The sequence below is a fragment of the Schistocerca cancellata genome, chromosome 1 (assembly GCF_023864275.1).
Source record: "Schistocerca cancellata isolate TAMUIC-IGC-003103 chromosome 1, iqSchCanc2.1, whole genome shotgun sequence".
Taxonomy (NCBI): domain Eukaryota; kingdom Metazoa; phylum Arthropoda; class Insecta; order Orthoptera; family Acrididae; genus Schistocerca; species Schistocerca cancellata.
In genome coordinates, this window is record NC_064626.1 from 561,075,932 (window position 1) to 561,098,625 (window position 22,694).

Here is a 22,694-nt window from a genome sequence, read left to right on the forward strand (position 1 = left end):
TAAAGGTTGTACTTAATTGAATAGCAAATGTGGTGTCTGATTGACCATGATGATTGCGTCTATTCTGAAAAGTTGAAGGGGTCAAGCATTCATGAAGACCAGACAGAAAGCCGTGTCCGTGGCATCAACTCATGATGCGTGAGATATCGAAATGCCTAGTTATGTGAAGCATAGAAACGCGCCTACTCCCTCATCAGTGTTGCAGACTCGCCCCATTATTGCATGAACTTACACTTAATGTGTGGTTGGGTGGTGAGCTGTAACTGCAGCAGGGGGTGGACTGCAGAAAGCCGTCGCGCATGTGTCGAAAACCGAATTACCAAAATCTAATTTCGAATATCCAGTGTCGAAGCCCCTGTCTAGAATTATGCTAAAACTTGCGCTTCGCCGCATCTTCGCTCGCAATGCCACCAAAATTGCGCATGAGCCAATTTGAAGGATTGGCTGAATCTTGGTCAATGAAAGTCTACATGAAACTTCCTGGAAGATTAAAACTGTGTGCCGGGACCATTGACCTTCGCCTTCCACGGTCATGTCCTCTACCAACTGAGCTACCTAAGCACGACTCGCGACAAGTCCTCGCAGCTTTACTTCCGCCAGTGCCTCATCTCGTTGTTCTTGGGTAGTTCAGTTGGTAGAACACTTGCCGCGAAAGGGATGGGACCCGAGTTCGAGTCCCAGTCCAGAACGCAGTTTCAATCTGACCGGAACTTTATCAGCGCACAATCCGCTGCAGAGTGAAAATTTCCTTCTGGAAAGTCTACGTCTGTGACATTTCTCTCCGTTATACCGGATTTTTTGTATAACTGTAGCCAACAGTACCATTTACATTAGGCAGAGCAATTGTTGGGAGACTGCTGCTTCATTAAGTGAGAGTTACAACGGATGCCGGAACTGTTTCTCAAGTTTGCGAACCCATGGGACAGATACGACCTGGTTTCCGCGTGCAGGACTCCATGTGGACTGTTCCTAAACAGTCGCGCCAGCACGGCTTCGGCAGACTACAAAGTTGTCCCTTAATGGTGCTGTGCGTTTCCCACGTTATGAACCGACCTTATCATGCTAGGCAGGCCGGTGGCGCTCACTGTTCAGACCTACCTCCGGTCCCATCTGTCCACCTTGCGTGTGTTCCCCTGCATTCGTGAGACGCGCCTTTGATAAATGGCATAGCCTCGCGGATGTGCTTTTGACTGCAAGAGGATGCCTCAAGCAGCACTTTTTTTTTCTCCGCCTGGGGATTGGATGTTTGTGTTGTCCTCATCGTTTCAAAAGTGGCGAGACTGGACAGTGAAAAGATTGGGAATTTGTACCGGCGCTGATAACCATGTAGTTGGGCGCCCCACAAGCCAAAAATTATCATCATTGCCACCACGCTGCGATTGCTGACACCCCCCCCCCCCTCCTGGTCATTGTGCATGCTCTGCCTTACCAATAGCAGATGTCCGTATCACATTATGAAATTAATTCGTGTGCTGAACCTGCGCTTTCCATGCAGTTCAATAGAGAGCGCTGGGTCTCCAGCCGTGAACGAGACAGCGTGGCTTGTATAGACTTGCTCAGACTATAAGCATCCCTCAGAGAATGATTTCAAGCTATGACCATGTGACCATTCAGCTGATGTTATCAGTGGTTGTAACCATGCAAACCTGTTTGCTGAACCAATATACCACATGGACGACAGTGAAACATTGATCCGATATGGTGAGACGGAAAACATTGAAGATCTGCCTTGTAGTGGGTACCCAAGGTCTCTGCATCAATTGATGGCTGCTATTTGCACTTCATGGCTCGTAAGAGCCCAGAGGAGGATGCAACAGTACTGTAAGCTGCAGTTTGGAAGGTGTATGTCGAACCATACATTATGAAAGCATATCCACACAATGAATTTGATTTGTGAATGTCCTTTACGAAAAACAGTACAAACTCCGCAAAACTACTATGGGCGAAGAGGGAACACCTCGATAGGAACCTGGATCATTCGTGTCTGCTTGTTGTCACTCAACGGTGACCGATTTTTCTGACGCCTGATCATTGTTGTATAAGAGTGTGAAAGGCAAAGTGTGTGACTCAACCCTATGGCCGGGCTGTTGGTCTGACTGCAGGTTGAGGGGATCCTTTCTTCGCTGTGACACTATGGTTGGGATAATCGCGCCAGCCGCTTTTTGCCCCATTACAGATCCCGATATTCAGTTGATAGAAGGCTGAGTGAGCGTGGGACCATCCTGGAGAGACTGGAACGAGGAAAAATCGCTGCCCCTGTATAGGATTGAGCGTGGATTTCCAGGACCAGAGTCTAGTGTTTTAACAACTAGACCACCACAGCCAGTATAAGAGTGTGGATACGCCCAATTACCAATGCACGTGTGAGGAATGGCGTCCCATGTGTGCAGCTGTGTTGTGGATCAGTACCATGTCAGTTACGTATCACATATTGACGTCAGATGCCTCTTATTTCATGTCATCGCTTTCAAGGGTAATTTGAAGGCTGTGCGGTGCATTGGAAGAATTTTCCAACCTACTGTCCAGACCTACAGCTAATATCTCGGCGATAATGCACAAGCACATCAACGCCGCATCAGGAGCGTATTCCTCGGGAAGGCAGGAATTGACCGAATCGAATGACCTGTTGTAACTGCTGACATGAAACTGACTGAACATGCTTGGGGCCAGGTGAAGGTTCACTGCTCACAAATACGATAACCTTAGGAGGACGATCATCAAAGAGCAGCACATCTCGATCAACATCTGGACACCACACAAAGAGCACCCAAGCGTATTACACTGAACGGAGTGGAGCATTACAGTATTCAGTGTTACCCAGCAGGACTCAGACGCACGATGACCGCTTTGGAACTGATTTTATATAACAGTGAAATTATATTTTCGGTTTCGTAGAGGTAATTCAGTCATGCTCTGCTCCTCTTGAAAGTGAACTCCCCCACGCGCGCAGATGTCCATCTGGTGTAAAACTCGTTTTGTGCAGTATACTTGTAGTAAAGTGACGAGGGGTGGTGCCGCGTGTGTTGCAGGAGGTGGAGGCCCAGCTGGAGGAGCAGCTGGTGAGCACGCAGAAGGAGCGCGACCACATGCAGGTGGAGCTGCACAAGGCCATGCGGGCCCGCACACAGCTCGAGAGCCTCTGCCGCGAGCTGCAGAAGCAGAACAAGGCCATCAAGGTACACCAAGCACCCCATGCCTCCTCTCTCTTGTCTACGTGTATTGTTTCATTTCAGTGTCGTGTGTGCACTACCTACTAATTTCTTGATGCATAATATATATAGTCATAAGCTTTTGGTCTGAAGGTTGGTTTGATGCAGCTCTCCGCACAGGTCTATCCTGTGAAAGTCATTTCATGGCTGCGGTCGTAGCCTACATACAATCGAATATTCTTACTGCAGCCAAGCCTTGGTGTCCCACTCAAGCTTCTCTCTGTCATCAAATCAACTACTCCTTGGTGCCTTAGGACTCGTTCTATCGATCTGTCCCTCGCTTTAGTCAAGCTGTGCTGTAAAGCTCTTTTCTGCACGGTTCTGTTCATAACCATCTTATTAATTTTTGGTCGACACATCAAACCTCCAGCCTTCCTCTGTAGCATCACATATCAAAGGCTTCTATTCTGTTCGTGTCTGTACTCTTCATTGCCCCACTTCACTTCCATATGAGGCTGCAATTAGACAAATGCATTCAAAGACAAAGAAAAAAAAAACTCACCACACAGGAAAGGGGTTGAAATGTGATGTACATGTACAGACAAACAATTGATTATAATTTCATGATTATAATTTCATAAAAATTGGTTGATTTATAGAAGAGAAAGAGCTTCACAAGTTGAGCAAGTCAGTAACACGTGGAAGCAGTTAATCGGCCTGGCATTGATTGGTAAAGTTGCTGGGTGGACTCTTGAAGGATATCGTGTCAAATTCTGTTCAGTTGGCGCGTTAGATCGTCAAAATTCCAAGATGGTTGGAGGGCACTGCCCATAATGCTCCAAACGTTCTCCAATGGGGAGAGATCTGCTTGCTGAACAAGGTGAGATTTGCAAGCGCGAAGACAAACAGTAGAAACTCTTGCCCAGTGCGAGCGGCAATTATCTTGCCGAAATGTAAACCCAGGATGGTTTCCACGAAGGACAACATACGGGGTTTAGAATATCGTCTTCGTACCGCTGAGCTTTAAGGGTGTAGCGGGTGACAACCATAGGGATCCTGTTATGGCGCCCCGGGCCATTGCTGCTGGTTGTCGAACCGTATGGCGTGCGACAGTTCCACTCTTCAGACGCGTCTTCGTTGCTCATTGGGCCTAAATCCAAAGCGGGACTCATCACTGAAGACAATTCTACTCCACTCAATGAGATTCCAGGCCGAAGACGTCTCTGGAGACGTCCAGGATAGTGGTGGGATACCAACCAGACTGTCGTCCGCCATATGGCCCAGCAACGAGGATCGATGATCTGGGGCCATTTAATTTCATAGCAGGACCCCTTCGGTTGTCATCTGTGGCACTTTTACAGTACAACGGTAGGCCGACGGTATTCTAAGCCCCGTTTTGTTGCCCTTCATGGCAAGTCAATCTGGGCTTACATTTTAGCAATATAATGGCCGCCCAAACACGGCGAGAGTTTCTACTGCTTGTCTTCAAACGTACCAAACCCTACCTTGTCCAGCAAGCTCGCCGGAACTCTTCCGAAATGAGATAATTTGGAACGTTATGGATAGTGCCCCCCCCCCCCACCCCCCCAACCATCTCGGGATTTTGACGCTGTAACGCGTCAGTTGGACAGAATTTGGCACAATATAACACGGGAGAACATCCAACAACTCTGTAAACCAATTCCAAGCCGCATAATTGCTTGCATAAGGGTCAGAGATGGACCAATGCTTTATTGATTTGCTCAATTTATCAAGCTGTTTCTTTTGAGTAAGTCATCCACCATCTCTGGATCTGTGATCCTTTGCTTTTCTGCACATGTACGTCATCACATCTACCGATTTCCATCCCATCCTAATAATTGCTTCGTGTTGCGCCTATTTTTTTCCCTTGAGAGTGTAGTTCCAGGAAAAAAACGGTAACACTTACATTTATATTAGAAGTTAGCATTTTTCACTTTTCACTAAATTCTTACTTGCTGTTGCCAGTCCACATTTTATATCCTGTTTTACTTCTGTCATCGTCAGCCATTTTCTACCGAAAACTAAAATTCAGCCTACGCTTTTAGCGGTTGATTTGCTACGCAAGTTCTTTGATTTAATTAGGATACGTTCCATTAGCCGCTTTTTCACTTTTTTTATATTAATCTTACAACGTCCTTGCGAGACGCTATCCATTCCATTTATCTGATTTCCAAGTCCTCTGTCGTCTGACAGAATTAAGATATTATCTCTGAATCCTAAAGTTCATGTTTCTTTTCCCTGAACTTTATTTCATTTTCGAACATCATCTTTGGATACTCTTATTGCTCGCACTATGTTAGGATTTAACAATGCTGGTGTTAAGTTTCTTTCCAACTGCTTTTTACTACGGAAATTTAGGCAACAGCTTTCCTTTGTTCACTTGTTATATAAAAAAGAACATTGCAGTGAGATATATTTTAAAAAACAATATTGGTTACGCATACTTTATATTTGTATTAACATAACCACATTAAATTTCATTAAGAGTTGTTTCATTGACTTCCAGAAGCTATCGTTAAAACGCAAAAGGATAAAATGTTTTGAAAACAACTTCTGATAATTACTGAAGTTGTTTAATATTCTATTTAAGTCTACATTTTTCAAACACTCTTTATTCACTTTCGCAAAAGAAAAGAAGTCATGCAAACATTTTCCCTACAAACAAATGAAAACAGAATGGTAAGTTGTTCAATTTATTTGTAGTGGGGCGTCTAATTGCGCTGCTTCGTACTAAGTACAACCAATAACGAAACTATAACTGGATCATTATCAGGTGGCGATACGACAGTAAATTCAGCGAAATATTTTTTATTTCGTTTTATTTATTTATTTTTTTGGTATTGAAAAGTTTCCTTAAAATAGCATAGGAAGACGGTGTGGCAAAGAAAGCACACTAATACAAAAATCGTTCTTTTGTGATTTTTATGGAAAAAGTAATATTACCCGAAAAAGTTATTTCAGAAACAGATATAGTTTTATAAATTAAAGATTTAACATCAATTGGTTTCTTTAGAGGCGTTGGAGATGACAGAAATCACAAATTATGGACGCATGTCCTCTACAGGGTGGTCAGAAACAGTGTGAAGAGCTTGTAGAGGTTTTGCAGGGATTTCGAATCGTTATAGAATTGTGTAGGCTCTATAATTTTCAAAAATAACACCTCTTTTACGAAAGTTGCATCTACAGAAGAAAGTTCGTAGCTACTCCTAGTTTTGTTTGTTCCTCTTTGTCGTTCAGGGCGAAAAGACGTCAATAAAGACACCATTTATTTTTTCACATCGTGTATATTGCTTTCTGACTGCGGTTCGTAGGGACCTATAAACATTTCCATCCACTCTATCAGCTTTAATTGTCTCTCCATATTTCGCTCTTTTCTCCAGTATTTTTAAACACAAGAAATAGAAATCCTTAGCGAGCAGAGAAGACACTGACTTCTGAAACTAAGTTTTTCGGGGCAAGTCGCACTCGGTACATTCTATTGACTGGTTTCGCTCTTTAATTTAACAATCACTTACTGTACTCTATATATTCCAGAGTTTCTGATGATGTTCCTGTTAAATTAAAGAACGAAACCTGTCAATGAAACACAGTAATTGCGACAGGTGGCTGTCTTGAAAACATTAGATAGATAGCCGTTCTAGAGATACAACAAATCGCTAGTAAACCAACGAACATTCGACCGGCGTCCACACTAAGACAGCTGTCCCAACGCAACCAACAACAACGCTTTGATGTTATCGCCAGTAGACCAAACCGCAACCAAGGCCAACTGCTTCGTTGGCTCCGATTTACGCCCGTACACGCAAAGCAAATCTCGACCTACGAAACGGTTGGCTGTCGTTCGTTGGCCTAGTGTGTACGCGCCTTAAAGTTATAACTGATGTAACTCATGGTCATTCCTCTGAAGACAGCGCACAGTTTGCACTGGGTAGTGACACCTGAGCGGCGCATTTTACCGTGAGCGTACACTACACAGGCAGCGAGCAAGTGTGAGCGCTCGTGTTCGCCTCTTGAACATGCCTGGTGTGGATGACAGCGCACGAGGCTCAGCCTTTGGCTCTGGTTCGATCCTTAGTGCCGCCCCGTGTCCAATTTTTATATCAAACTCTTGTCTGGTTTTAGGAAGCTGAACGAACACGTTTGGCGACTTCGTGTCTGGTCAGCCGCTTGAATTTGCGCGCGAAATGGCCTGATCGGCTAACTTCAATGCTAATTAACTCGGAAAGGGCGCAAGGTATTTAATTTTTTTCTTAAGTTATTTCTTAGCATAATTACCCGGCGACACCCTTACAAGTTATTCAGACTTTTCTGACCATCCTGTTGAGACATGTCCGCGAATTGATAATTGTACGAGTACATCCGGCTTTGCGAGTGAAGTGTGGTGCCGGTTGCAGCTTGGCTGTACTCGTGAAAGTTTCTCGGTTGTCAGACGCGTGTTCGATTCCTTCTGTTTGTCGATACTGGCATCATTGCTTTATACTGGTATCGCACTTAGGGGTGTCTGCATGTACCGCGGCCACTCGGCTATAGTTTGTTCAAGTGAGTGAAGTGGTGGTCCGGTTGGCCGCAGGATGAGAACCTGCAGAGGATCCGCGAGGAGGAGGCGCGCCACCGCGAGATGACGGACAAGTTCCAGAAGATGCTGGCCGAGGTGAGCGCGCAGGTGCACGTCAACAACAGCAGCACCAGCCAGCTGCGCGACGACAACTGCGAGCTGCAGCGACGCTTCCAGCAGCTCGTCGAGCAGCAGCGCCTCCGCGACCAGGTGCGTCGCCTCCTCCGCAGTTGACACTGCCTTCATACAACAGCATTCGTAGCGGGCTTTATTTCACAAATCATAAAATTACACACAGTTCCATTACAATAACAGGAAACATTTCCATTTATAAATAAGCACTGCCGACAATAACCAGTCATCCGCAGGAGACATACCGCCCAACACCACCTCTAGCCTAGTTGCGTTGGTACCTCTGTCAACGCTTTACAGCTGGAGGTTCTTCGTTTGTAGTTGAGTGGTTGACCTTTTACCTGATCCATCAACCACTGTAGTCTGTTTTACTCTAGTCAACTATTTGCCCTGCTCCTTTTAAGTGTCCTCTATTTTGTGTTATTGCGGTGTTCATTTTAGCTCTGTACCCCTTGGTGTTCCCTCCCTCTGGGTGCAGAGGTTACGCTTTTACTGTATAGGCCTTTTACAAGTGTGTGTGTTTGGAACAGGGGACAGATGACCTCGATGTTTAGCCCCCATCAAACCCCAAAACCAACCAACGAACCAACCAACCAACCAGTAGAGCTACCAAGTTGCGGGCATGTTGATTGATACGTTTCACCTGCTGTTCCAAAACCCCCAGAAATTTTCCATCGGAAATGAGACCAGTTTATTTTGTGGGAAAGCTGAGGTGCAATAGTCTTCGTCAAACCAAGAATGTTGCAGTAAATATATTTCTTTATGCCCACGGTAGCCTGAATGAGTGGACCCAAATCATAGCTCGAAAAACAACCATAAAAAAATCACAGAACCACCTGTGGCCTGAACTACACCCTCCACCTACCACAGGTTTAAACGCCTCATCTGGCAGTCAGTGCACTCGATGCCTTGCATCATTTGAAAAGAGAAGAATGTACTATTATAGGGCAACTGCAGAACTACAAATCCTCTCAACACACTGTTGAACAGTCATTCTACCCTCAGCGACCACGGATGGGAATTTTACAAAAACCCAATAGCCTTCTTTCCCCGTCTCAGAAATATTAGTTCTGAATATCAGACACCAAGCCAATGGTAGGAGCATCAAGTGAAGATTACGCTATACCGATTTTCATATGTGCACTTGGTGTTGTTGATCACGTGGAACTTACACTGGTGTGACGGTAGAGTTGCTCACATGCAAGCTGTTGCTGCGCTGCGGTCCTTCCTAGACTGGAATCTCCTGTTGGTCTTTCAGGTCAGTCTTGTACAGTCTCTAAGGGGATGTTCCAATTTGTGTGGTCACTGATGTCATTCACATTGTAGCATAGAGACAATTTGGTCCCACATACAACTACAGTCCCCAGTTACAACCATACAGATCAATTATCCACCTTGAAAGCACTCATTCTGTTTGCATTGGTCCCACAAATTTGTTTAACAAGCAAACACTTACATCTCCTCATAGGCAGCGTTATCTAAGCTGACACAGATTTGACTTAAACAGCAGCTACAGGCTGCACCTGCGGGATTATTATGGCGTCGGGACCAGAGCAGCACTGAACGGACCGAACTGTTCACTCAGCAGCGACCAACGCCTTCGGACAACTCTGGAAGCGTTCGGCCATTGTCAAGTCACAGATAGCAGCAATAGCCACAAATTTCAGCACTCGAAGTAACTATACGTAAAAGCTCTCATCACTCATCGACCAGGTCCAGTGATCTTGGAGTATGTACCCTACACAAAACTACGACGCCCCCTAGTTGTTGCAGCTGTTGCCTACGACGTATGTTCCTCACGCACTACTCGCAACTACATAATGATCTTCTTATTACATAACATCTGTGTTGCTGTATCTCATAATTATCAACATGACACTACACAATATTTCCATACCTAAAGTAAATAATCAATTCCTTCATAGTAATGCAGCCTACGTTTTCTTTAGTGTAGTGTATGTGGGAGAGGAACTCACGGCGTCTCGTATGTTCCAGCAAGTGGAGAAGATGTCCAAGCAGCTTGAGCTGGAGACGCAGCTGCACAACGCCCAGATGGCAGAGCTGAGGATGCAGGCCAACCTGGAGAAGGAACAGCTGCTCAGGGAGAAGCAGCAGTTGCTAAACGTGAGTACCATCCTCTATCAACACTGAGCGTTTCAACACACCACGAAATCCACAACTTCGCCATTTAGCAGCAGGCCATAGCGAAGCGACGGGGTGGTTGAGATACTGGACTTATGTAGTGTTAAGTGACTATAATGGATATGCCTGTTGCCAGGGGATCATAATAAGCCGGGAGGTAACTGCACACACTTTAGACGGGAGAAAAATTACTCTGTACAGTCAATGAACATTAGAGTACAAGATCATTACTGGGCTACACCAAAAATAAAGATATGATGTCTGCAATTCGAATTAGAACATTTATTTAATATCAGTATTAAGCGAGTAGCATGTGAAACGCGAGTCTATGAGGAATCTCAATAGTACAAGCTACCACACCAAAATATTACTTAAACTGTGTGTTATTGTACATAATCTTCTAATATTAAAGTATCACTGATGGCAACTCATTACCCATGGAACGCTGATAGTTAAATTCCGAAAAAACTTTAAATGAAATCATTGTGAACAAGTAGCATGACCCACGAGTCCCACAATATTTCTACCTGCATCTCAGCAAAGCACATTAGCACTCATCCCCAGGACCGTCCTTACATTTATTTCATAAACGACCTATAATGTAAGTAAATTTAGGCTACCATCTTGAAATAGCGATTAAAAAATGCGAGAACACTTCTGGACATTAAAACTGCTACACCATGAAGGCGAAAGAAACTAGCATCAAATTGACAGGAAATGTACTACAGGTTTGGATTTGCAGATGTTACGCATTTTAGCCCAACTGCACACAATAGGTAGGAGTGACGTCACTGACATCATGTGTATAAGGAAATATTACACAGCGAGCTTCTAATTGAGAAATCGCATTTGAATGTTGCTTCGTGAGATCGTGTTGTGCCTTCTAACAGCGTATGTTGAAAGTTGGCAATCGCTGCATTGTAGCCAGTTTGAACAGCTGCTAACAGCGGTCGGGATCCCGTGACTGTAATGCCAACCTGGAATCAGTGAATTCAGGAGAGTCGTGCTAAATGTCATGGAGGATCTCATCAGTTCCACACGACTATCGCCCGAGAGGATGTCTATTGTTCACTCGGCCGTGCAGGATCGTACAACCGCTTCATATACCTGGAGTCAAGAAACGGTCTTCTTTAATCCAAGACAAGTATCCACAGTGACGTCTGAAGCACCGTGGACTGGCAGCATGGCGACCACTGTTGGGGCTTCTTTTAACGCCTCAGCAGAGGGATGCGCACCGACAGTAGTGCGTCCAACGTCAGCACTGGATGCAAGTGTGGCGCCACGTCGGCTTTTCAGACGAGTCCTCTGTGGTGTCGTCCGAACAGCAAGGTGCCAAGGCAAGATTGGTACCGCGTGACGAAGCCACAAGTTGGCACAGCCGCTGCCACACGCAGTGATGAATGAGTGACACCGGCTTAGCCATGCCATTCGTCACTGCATCAGCTTGCTTACTTTCCTCTGAGCACAAAACCGCTCAGCCGTACTCTGCAGTCATCGCCGAAGACGACAGAATCGTCTTTCTACCGAGCCAGCAGTGCGATAGTTATGTTAAACAGAACTCTGCCTTAACGTCTACTATACTGTATGAGAAGGGAACAGTATCTTGTCCCGTATGAAGTGATACGTTAGTCTCCAGTGGCAACAATAAATAAACTGTGTGCTGGGTGGTGCACAATTCAACTTGTGCACCATCTTTATAATGACCTTATCGTTGACAGTTCCTTAAACCCCAATTTCTGTCGGTAAACTATGGTGGTACAGCTGGCTCATGGAAAGATTTGTGCGTAATTTCTTGTACGCGCCTTGCGAAAAGTAGACCTCAACCAGCAAGGAAGGCATAGAAAAGACAGTTAGGAACAGATAGAAAAGAGTGTCCCATTCAGTGTGGCAACATAACTGACACCTGAGCAAAGAGCTATACAATCCTCCTACCCCCTCCATTTCCTTCTTTCCGCCCTTCCCTCTCGCCATTAGGTTGCCGACATTTCCCCCTTTTGCCGGCCGAAGTAGCCGAGCGGTTCTAGGCGCTTCAGTCTGGAACCGCGCGACTGCTGCGGTCGCAGGTTCGAATCCTGGCTCGGGCATGGATGTGTGTGATGTCCTTAGGTTAGTTAGGTTTAAGTAGTTCTAAGTTCTAGGGGACTGATGACCTCAGATGTTAAGTCCCATAGCGCTCAGTCATTTGATTTCCCCTTTTCTGTGTAATCCTCATCGTTTCTTAGCCTCTTCACATATGGCTACGAAGTCTTTCGCGACGTATTTCTTGAATAAAAATCTCTCGGTGTACATGCCACGTCAATTCAGGATAAAACTCCAAGCTTTCGACCACTACGTCCATGGTCGTCGTCAGGGCTAAAACTGACTGTCGTGAACTGTTTTTTTTTTTTCCTTTATTGATTTTCAATTTCCCCCGAAGGGGGCGGGCTGGCAGCAGCTTAGTACGCTGCTCTACAGCCTTCAGACTTTTTTTTAAAAAACGGAAGAAGAAAAGAAACAAGAAAAACAGGCGATAAAATGGTGACGTAAAGTGTAAAATGACGGAAAAATGCGGAAAGTTAAAACAGAAAGCAAAAGGGGTTGGCAATGTTAATAAAAGACACAGGAATCAGACAAGGAACATAGTACACAAACAATTAAAAAACATGGCGACAGTCTGGTTTCTGTTCGCAAGAGATAAAAAGCACACCCAGCGACAGTATGATGGCCGTTCGCAACACTTCCCAAAAAACACAACACGGAACACTCACTGCAAAACACTGCACGAAAATGGAAGATGACACTCCCGAGCCAAAGGCAGATGGGGGGGGGGGGGACCTGGAGGAGGGGGAGGAGGAACAAGGAGGGAGGAAGGGAAAAAAACGAAAAGGGGGGGGGCAACCAAGAGCGAGGGGACTAATAAAAGGGGAGAGGGGCAGGGCAGACGCGGAGGGAATGAGAGGAGGCAGAGGAGGGAAATGCAAAAGGACTCAGGGGAGAGAAGGGGGCAGGGAGAGGGGTGGTTGGGAAAAAAGAGGATGGAAGGGGGGGAGAGGGAGCCCGGGAAAAGGACAGAGGAAAGGAGGGGGAGTGAGGATCAGAGTTGATAGGAGGGATAAATGGAGGGAGAGAGGGCATCATCCAGGAGGGGGAGTTGATGGAAGCCACCTTGGGAAAGGAGATGAAGGGTGTGTCGTGAACTGACGAGGCTCCCACTTTTATATGCAAAGGACGGCTTCTGATTGGCTGGAACACGTCATAGCAACAGCGATATGGTGCGTAGTGAAGTGGTGCCCTCTACTTCTATAGATGTAGTTTCTATCCCGCGTTGCTTGCAGCGCCATACCTTGAATCAGGAGGTAAAGTGCGGGAAGTTTTTCTCTGCGATTTTTCTTTATCCAGTGATTCAAGGTAGCAACGCGAGATAGAAACTACATCTATGGAAGTAGAGGGAACCACTTCACTACGCACCATATCGCTGTTGCTATGACGTGTTCCAGCCAATCAGAAGCCGTCCTTTGCATATAAAAGTGGGAGCCTCGCTAGTTCACGACAGTCAGTTTTAGCCCTGACGACGACCATGGAAGTAGTGGTCGAAAGCTTGGAGTTTTATCCTGAATTGGCGCGGCATGTACACAGAGAGATTTTTATTCCAGCCTGTTCACATGTTCAGTGTAATCAAAGTTGCAACAATATCGCGATTCCTTTTTCATTTGTTGATCACTAGGAAGCGGTAACAAACAAAACAAACCCAAAATAAAGTTTTCATCCAATCGCTGTCTTCGCTCACTTGGTATAACGAGAGTGGTTCAATATAGTAGCCAAAAACTAGGAACAATCTTCTCAGTGGCAAGGACAGGTAGGTTTTATGGAGCTTTTGCTCAACACATTTCACTGCGAATTGCCTCCAGATTTCCTTTCATACATCTCTGCCCAGTTCCCTTTTAGCCCTCTTATCCCTGCCCTTCTTCTTCCTGCTATTACTACTACTAGTACTACTATCGTTACTTCTACTTTTACTTCCTGCTCCTCCTTCTGTTGTCAGTACTTCTACTTACCCTTCCTCTTTTCTTTCGCCCTTCTCCAATTTTGATACAGTTGTGCTCTGGGCTCGCGCTCATGCTGACATAACTGATAGTCGGCGAGAGAAGATCCCTGACAGTTACAGGGGACTTGGTGCGGTAGCATCGCGCACCTACCTAAATCATCGCGTAACACGATCCTAAATGACAACGACACACTGCACACTGCTGTCATAGCCCTACGCACGACCATATGTCTTTTGTTTTTACCAGCAGCCGTTTGCGCTTCACAGTTGTCAGCTGGCAACAGCACTGCCAGCTGTCGGGGTATCCCTCGCCGATCGTACTATAATTAGGCCACTGGTCCCAAATGGTGAGTCGAGTTCATGATCCTGCCTGTTGTCCAGACGGGGAGAGGAGGCGCTGAGTGGGTGTGGTGGTGTTGCAGGACGTGATGAAGTACGAGGAGCAGGTGCACGCCATGGAGCAGACGGAGGAGAACCTGCGCAGCCAGCTGGCGCTCTACGCCGAGAAGTTCGACGACTTCCAGACCGCCATGACGCGCAGCACGTCCGTCTTCAATAAGTTCAAGGAGGACATGGAAAAGGTGAGCGAAATCGGTCTGCTCTCGCAACGTTTCTCTTGTCGTAAGATCTGTCCACGAAAAGACCCATGAAATTTCGGTACCTTAACGAACAGACACCGAACCGAATTGGGGAGAAGAAGCTGTTGCAGCACAATTTGACTGAAAGAAGGTGAAGTGTAACCGCCTTGCACAGAAAATAATTGAAAGTAAACATCTTTACGAAATATTAATTTTGTCAGTATTAGCTGAAATAAATGTCCTTAAAGTTGGGTGGGTGTGACTGAGTTTGTTCAAAATAGTAAACGCTGACCAGAACTTATCTTCATTTCGACGCTTCGCTGCAGATGATATCTTTTTTAAGTTTCTTAAGCGAAGACGGGCCAGAGAACCCTGCTGTTCTCAAAAGATGTGAAAAGTCAGTTATTATTTCAGGTGTACAATTTATTACGCCACACAGTGCTCTCAAGATCTTCCATCGTACTGGGCCCTCCACACGATTTCTCGCGCGCCTTATTCGCTCCAACAACCGATGTACTGTTGCGTATGGTAAACTGGCTAATGATAATTAAAGAACTTGTTGATAATTACAAAAAAATGTTATCCAATAGTTACAATTGAAATGCATGAAATAAGATACAACGACAGTCACAGATCTATTGTTCTCATGGAACAATCACTGAAATGATGCGAGAAAACCATTTGTGGTAATTACACTGAAACTATATTATACCAAATATTCCTACCATATTTCCTGTTTCGAATACCAGTACATATTTTTTCGCGTGAACGGAATTTTAATAAATACATCATCCCAAATAAACACTTTGTGTACATTCTTAATCTGGTTGCATTTCATGAATTACAATAAATACTTAGGAATTAGATGGTATGTTGGCCTGCAGCATAGTAGGCTGACAGTATGAGAAATAGAGTTTTTAAAGGTTTCAAACACTATAATTACAATATATTACGTATCTCTTTTGTTACTCGAGTGTTCTTAAATGAAAAGACCTAACTGCAAATGAACGAATTGACAAGACATGTTCCTACTACCAACGGATGGAAGTAATATTAGTGAGTACTTCGATGTGAAGTTGTTTAAAATTTTTACATAGCTAAAATCGCGAAATTGATTTTATGGGTCCTACCTGATCAATTAACAGCTTATCATAAAAAGAATGTGCTGTTACGTTTCAAAGGGATCGTTTGATCGGATACTTTCAGAGGCATCAATGAACAGAAAGTTCGATGGGGGAATTTTGGAGGTAAAAATTATAAAGGGAGACAAAGGCTTGTCTGCAGTAAAAAATTTCAAGCAGATGTAGTTGCAACAGTATGATAGTAATTAATATTTAGTTTTTGTTGATGGAAACACCTCTCAGCCAACATGACTAACTTAAGCTCATAGCAACTGTTCATGGGGCTCGTGACTGAACGAATTTGTATTTTTGTATAAATCAATTTCAAAATTCCTCGGGTAACTTTCGGAGATCAAAGTGGTACAGAAACTTCTATCACGGAAATGACAGAGAATTCTAGGTAGTTACAAGCTGTATCACAATATACTTTTCAGTTGGCTGCTTTAGGGCAACTCTAAATGCATGGGCTTGCTGACAACTCAGCAGGAGAAAACATTACAGTCGGGGAAAGGCTGTGACCAGAGCTGCTGCCAACAAAAAACCAGACATCGTTCGTGAGCCACAGGTAGAACCGACAAACCACATGAGTGGAGTAAGGCGAGACAATGAGAAAAGCAGGAAACAACGTTCCTCAATTTACAAGCAGGTATAGGTCTTTGTTCAGAATGGTATTGCTAAGGGAAATTCAGAAAATGGTGGAAGCACACTTCGATTTTAGATCGTGTAAATAACGAAGCTGTCATAGTTTTCATAGTTTTTTCCTATTACAGTGGTTAAATAAATTGCATGGAGCATGTACTTCTCAAATGCATCTCTCTGAATTGCAATTTCATGCAAGTGAAACACTATACTTTGCAACCCTTTCTATTTATGTTAATATTAATAAGACCAACAACAACAACAACAACACCACATAACAAACCTGACATCATACTCACCAATAAAAAGAAAAAATTAACACAACTAATCGAAATATCCATACCCAATACAACAAATATACAAAAGAAAACAGGAGAAAAAATTGAAAAATACATCCAACTGGCTGAGGAAGTCAAGGACATGTGGCATCAGGATAAAGTTGACATTATACCAATTATACTATCAACTACAGGAGTCATACCACACAATATCCACCAGTACATCAATGCAATACAGCTACATCCAAACTTATATATACAACTACAGAAATCCGTAATTATTGATAAATGTTCAATCACCCGAAAGTTCCTAAATGCAATATAACATATACTGTACAGTTAAAAGGAAGTCACGCTTGATCAAGGTCTGCGTCACTTTCCATTTTTAACCAGACATAACGTCTGAGAAAAGAAAGAAAGAATAATAATAAAACCCGTGGAGGCCCGGGAAAAGAATAGGCCTCTGGTATGTTCTGCCAGTAGTAAAAGGCGACGAAAAGAACAAACCACTAATCGGGCTAACCCCCCTTTTAGAGTGATTAGTTGGTTCAGGACAGAACTAATGAAGACTCGGACAAGCTCTGTCATGTTCGGGGACGACACTTGAACCCTGTGCCCGTCCACAATGGTAACGACACTGCTAGCCACACGGAAAATGATTTAAATCCAAATAGAGGTGTTTTGCAGGATATGCTTCCTCCAACCAATCTAGAAGGAAAACAAAGACAGAGGATGAGATGGTCAGATGAAGTTAACAGACACCTCATGTTCTGTTGTTACCAAGCAACAAACTTAGGACCAACACAACTGGATACAGATCACAAGTATACACAACATTTATTACCAGATACCCAGAATTAAAATTTTTAACAGAACAACGACTAGTTGATCAGATTCGTGTAATAATCAAAAATAACAGGATACCCCAGTCAGAATTAGAAAACATGAAACAATAAGTACAACAAATACTAGAACAAAATAATGTGCAATCAGAAGAAGAAAAAAATACAGTAATTGACTCAAACATCCAAGAGCAAACAAACAAAGAACAACACGCATCAATTAAACAATCAGAGGAAACCGAAATCTTAAGACAGCCACGAGAACAAGCACAAATAGAACACGAAGTGACACACATGTTAAATATAGAAGAAAAATTTCAGCTGACATATATAGAATACAAAGACACAAATACAGACATTAGACCAATCTTGCATACACCCCCAAATAACCCACAAGTCGAAACAACAATAACAACTATCAACACAATCATACACAACAAAATTAATGAAAATACAACTATGGAAGAGTTACAACTACTGGTTTATATAGGAGCACTCACTACACTAAATATACACACTAGGCAGAGATCAGAACCAACCAACACACAGAAGAAACCCACAAAACCAGCATGGCAACACAGGCTACAGATCAGAATAGAAAAACTGAGAAAAGACATCAGACAGCTAACACAATTTATAAGAAATGAAATGTCAGACAAAAAACGAAAAAGGTTAGGTAAAATCTCACAACAAGAAGCGATAGAGCAATTAGATGAAAAGAAGCAGAAATTACAAGCATTGGTCAAACGACTTAGAAGATACAAAAAAAGTGAAAATAGAAGGAAACAAAACCAAACATTCAACACAAACCAAAAGAAATTTTACCAGACAATAGATAACACACACATTAAAATAGACAATCCACCAAACATATCAGACATGGAACACTTCTGGAGCAACATACGGTCAAATCCGATACAGCATAACAGGCATGCACGGTGGATACAAGCAGAAACAGACGCATACAAGATGATACCACAAATGCCTGAAGTGATAATTTCGCAACATGAAGTCACCCGAGCAATTAATTCTACGCACAATTGGAAATCCCTGGAAATGATAAAATAGCAAATTTCTGGCTAAAGAAATTCACCTCAACACATTCACATCTAACTAAATTATTTAACAGTTACATTGCAGACCCATACACATTCCCTGATACACTTACACAAGGAATAACTTATCTGAAACCTAAAGAACAAGCAGACACAGCAAACCCAGCTAAATATCGCCCAATAACATGCCTACCAACAATATACAAATTATTAACTTCAGTCATTACACAGAAATTAATGACACATACAACACAGAATAAAATTATAAATGAAGAACAAAAAGGCTGTTGCAAAGGAACATGAGGATGTAAAGAGCAACTGATAATAGATGCAGAGGTGACATATCAAGCTAAAACTAAACAAAGGTCACTACACTACGCATACCTTGATTGCCAAACAGCTTTTGATAGTGTACACCACTCATGGTTACTACAAATATTGGAAATATACAAAGTAGATCCTAAATTTAAACAGTTTCTAAATTTAGTAATAAAAAATTGGAAAACCACACTTAATATCCAAACAAATTCAAATAATATCACATCACAGCCAATACAGATTAAGCGTGGAATATACCAAGGAGACTCATTAAGTCCTTTCTGGTTCTGCCTTGCTCTGAACCCACTATCCAACATGCTAAATAATACAAATTATGGATACAATATTACTGGAACATACCCACACAAAATCACACATTTGCTATACATGGATGATCTAAAACTACTGGCAGCAACAAATCAACAACTCAACCAATTACTAAAGATAACAGAAGTATTCAGCAATGATATAAATATGGTTTTTGGAACAGACAAATGTAAGAAAAATAGCATAGTCAAGGGAAAAAACACTAAACAAGAAGATTACATGTTGGATAACCACAGCGACCGCATAGAAGCGATGGAAAAACAGATACCTATAAATATCTAGGATACAAGCAAAAAATAGGAATTGATAATACAAATATTAAAGAAGAACTAAAAGAAAAATATAGACAAAGACTAAAAAAATACTGAAAACAGAATTGACAGCAAGAAACAAGACAAAAGCTATAAATACTTACGCTATACCAATATTGACCTACTCATTTGGAGTAGTGAAATGGAGTAACACAGACCTAGAAGCACTCAATACACTTACACGATCACAATGCCACAAATATAGAATACATCACATACATTCAGCAACAGAAAGATTCACATTAACCAGAAAGGAAGGAGGAAGGGGATTTATCAACATAAAAAACCTACATTACGGACAGGTAGACAATTTAAGAAAATTCTTTCTAGAACGAGCAGAAACTAGCAAAATACACAAAGCAATCACTCATATAAATACATCGGCTACACCACTTCAATTTCATAAACACTTCTACAACCCTTTAGATCACATAACATCAACAGATACGAAGAAAGTAAATTGGAAAAAGAAAACACTACATGGCAAGCACCCGTATCATCTAACACAGCCACACGTCGATAAAGACGCATCCAACGCATGGCTAAGAAAAGGCAATATATACAGTGAGATGGAAGGATTCATGATTGCAGTACAGGATCAAACAATAAACACAAGATATTACAGCAAGCATATTATGAAAGATCCCAATACCACAACAGATAAATGCAGACTTTGCAAACAACAAATAGAAACAGTAGACCACATCACAAGCGCATGTACAATACTAGCAAATACAGAATACCCCATAAGACATGACAATGTAGCAAAAATACTACATCAACAGCTTGCCTTACAACATAAACTTATAAAACAACACGTTCCCACATACAAGTATGCACCACAAAATTTACTGAATAATGATGAATACAAATTATACTGGAACAGAACCATTATAACAGATAAAACAACACAACATAACAAACCTGACATCATACTCACCAAAAAAAGAGGAAATTAACACAACTAATCGAAATATCCATACCCAATACAACAAATATACAGAAGAAAACAGGAGGAAAAAATTGAAAAATAAATCCAACTGGCTGAGGAAGCAAGGACATGTGGCATCAGGATAAAGTTGACATTATACCAATTATACTATCAACTACAGGAGTCATATCACACAATATCCACCAGTACATCAACGCAATACAGCTACATCCAAACGTATATATACAACTACAGAAATCTGTAATTATTGATACATATTCAATCACCCGAAAGTTCCTAAATTCAATGTAACATATACCATACAGTTAAAAGGAAGTCACGCTTGATCAAGGTCCGCATCACTTTCCATTTTTTGACCAGACATAACGTCTGAGAAAAGAAAGAATATAATATAATAATAATAATAATAATAATAATATTGTCTATCGCTTATGTGCTATATGAATTGTAATGTTAACTAAGGCTGTTTGGTTAGATATAAGAGAGGTTTCTGTAGATGGATTGTAGAAATCTATTGTGTAGCTTCGTGACTGCACTTGACGAGATTAACAGATAGAAAATGCGATACGAATATTACATTGGACAACTTTAAATGAAATAGGTAGTCGATTTCCATCGATGATGACAAGCGATACTGCAATTCTGTCATTCCGTTCTGGAATTATACATATTGTGGCTTACCTGCACAAATTACCTGTCTCCTGGACCTTTAAGCATCAGATGCTCCAACCTCCAGCAAGTGTTCCGATACTGGCTTGCCTGAAAGTCTTAGTGAGTCGTGGAAAAGCTAGAGAAGAGTAACATAGTAACTGCAGTTGAATTCAGAATCTGTATAATTGACCTCAGTCACATGGAAAATGATGAGGCAGCCTTCACAGCGTAGGAATAGCCATGAATCCAAGATAATGGGTAACTAAAGTCGCAAAAAAGCTACCCATTGGGAAACGAATACATAAAACATACAAGGAAATGACGAAAGGTTTTGTTACAGCCCTTAGCAAAAAATTACTAGGTGTATAGAGTGAAGTAATGGGAAGGAAATAAATAAATAAATGTAGAGCCATGAGAAACGAACTCACGAAAATGAGGGCTCGGGCACGTGAGCGTGTTGGTTACAACAAAAGCATCAGTCAGCCGCCACTCGAGTGTTTGTAGAATCAGACAAGAGTACATGTTGTTACAGCGATCGCCCAAATAGTGCACATGCTCTACAAATGTGACCAAATTCCTACCATGAGTTTCTCGTACACATCTGACTTCAAGGTGATGGAAGTCCAGCACGTGTTGCAACTAAGATGGTGGTAGACTTGCACGGCAGTCTTCACTGTCAAAATCAGTCAACTGCGACTAGGTATTTCTTGCGAGTGGACTTGAGAGCGCGTGTCGCTTGGTTTTATTTCCTCGAGAGACAGAGAGAGCAGAATAACTATACTGGTAAAAAGTAATTCCTTGAAGCCAACTTCGCCGACCCTTCTGCGGCATTTCAGCGAGTGTTGCGTGGGAGACTCCCTGGCTTTTTAAGTTGGTCATTCTTCATTGACGCCAGCCCAACGCCCCCATGGGTAAAAGGACTCCTTGTGTGGTACAGCGGCGGCGGAGCAAGTTTGAATTATGGACTGTTGTACTAAATTCATTTGCAGAAATCTAAAAATTATGTAGACCTGATCGTGCAGTCCTTGCCCTTGGCAACACATCAGTGGGTTCCGAATCACAGGAAAAATTACATTTCTGGCGGGAAGTTGTCTATAAAACCTGCGAACGGGATAATTATGTTTTCAGCCAAACAATTATTGCAGTCATTTGGTTCGTAATCTCTTCTACAGTTCGAATCTATGTTTGTATTCTACACGGTCCAGTCTGATTGATGTGACCACGACCTATGTTCGACGTCAAGGTGCAATAACTACTCACATACGCCAGGGGCAGCACTAGCCGTGGAGGGTATGTAAAGCGTGTTGGGTGGGTTGTAGAAAACAGTGCGGTCTCGTAATGCGGAAACGGCGCTATTTATCTGAGGTCCAATAGAGTATGATCACTGGCACTCAGGCCAGGGGTTGAAGCACTTCCGAAACGGCTAAGTTTGTAAACTGCTAGGGTGCCGCTGTGGTTAAACAATACCGTCCACTGCAAAATGTCGCTATTCAAAACCGGTGCCAAGGTGACTGGTGGCCATCACAGGCATTAGATGACAGACGTGTGAACGACGGTTGCGATGTGTACGTGCGAATACATCTGCGAGTGTTGACCAGA

General features: G+C 42.8%; 1 protein-coding gene across 2 annotated transcripts in view; it reads left to right on the forward strand.

Annotated features, from left to right (window-relative positions):
* LOC126181131 (alpha-taxilin) overlaps positions 1-22,694 on the forward strand; it is a 244,805-nt gene that overhangs the window by 214,137 nt on the left and 7,974 nt on the right. For both annotated transcript variants that reach the window (XM_049924748.1, XM_049924747.1), the window contains exons 4-7: positions 3,030-3,176; positions 7,741-7,935; positions 9,853-9,981; positions 14,446-14,604. In XM_049924748.1, the coding sequence (XP_049780705.1) occupies positions 3,030-3,176; positions 7,741-7,935; positions 9,853-9,981; positions 14,446-14,604 (630 nt within the window). The remainder of the gene's footprint in view (positions 1-3,029; positions 3,177-7,740; positions 7,936-9,852; positions 9,982-14,445; positions 14,605-22,694) is intronic.